The sequence below is a fragment of the Opisthorchis viverrini genome (assembly GCF_000715545.1).
Source record: "Opisthorchis viverrini unplaced genomic scaffold opera_v5_226, whole genome shotgun sequence".
Classification (NCBI taxonomy): domain Eukaryota; kingdom Metazoa; phylum Platyhelminthes; class Trematoda; order Opisthorchiida; family Opisthorchiidae; genus Opisthorchis; species Opisthorchis viverrini.
This window is the reverse complement of record NW_008751881.1, coordinates 753,332-753,873: the sequence shown is the minus strand read 5'-3', so window position 1 is coordinate 753,873 and position 542 is coordinate 753,332. Positions and strand designations below refer to the sequence as shown.

The window sequence follows — 542 nt, the reverse complement described above, 5'->3', positions numbered from 1 at the left end:
TGGCAAACAGAATCTCTACGATTCATCATCATCACCCGGTGATTGGCGTCACCTAGTGAGTGAGGACAATCCAGCAGACTTGGCCTCTGGAGGAGTAGGTTCTTTGACTGCTCTCCGATATTGGTTCGAGGGGCCGGCCTTTCTGGAAGCGTCCGAGGCCCAGTGGCCACGCTACGAACCAAATTTCATACCAGAAGGAATAGAATTGAAGACGAAACGTGCTTCGGTTAATGTGACCGCTGCTTCGGAATCAACTGGGTTGCATCGTTTGATGGAAATGTGTTCCGATTGGTCTAAACTTGTACGATCTGTGGTATGGTTGATAAGGTTTAAAACATACCTGAGAATGATGGCGAGCGGCTCAACTGAATCCTCACTGAACACTGGAGGATTGAAACTCACGGAAGTGAGGCAAGCTGAGCGTGATATCATTCGCATGGTTCAGAAGACGGTATACCCAGCAATCATGCTGAAATTAGAACGCGCCGGTAAGGTTGACGAACGAAGCGTACGCAACCACAAACTAATACGCTTATGCCCGA

General features: G+C 48.7%; 1 protein-coding gene across 1 annotated transcript in view; it reads left to right on the top strand.

Annotated features, from left to right (window-relative positions):
• Positions 1 to 542, top strand: part of T265_08549 (hypothetical protein) — a gene marked incomplete at both ends in the record, with an annotated part of 19,051 nt that overhangs the window by 8,862 nt on the left and 9,647 nt on the right. Inside the window, one exon of the mRNA XM_009174386.1 lies at positions 11 to 488. Within this exon, the coding sequence (XP_009172650.1) occupies positions 11 to 488 (478 nt within the window). The remainder of the gene's footprint in view (positions 1 to 10; positions 489 to 542) is intronic.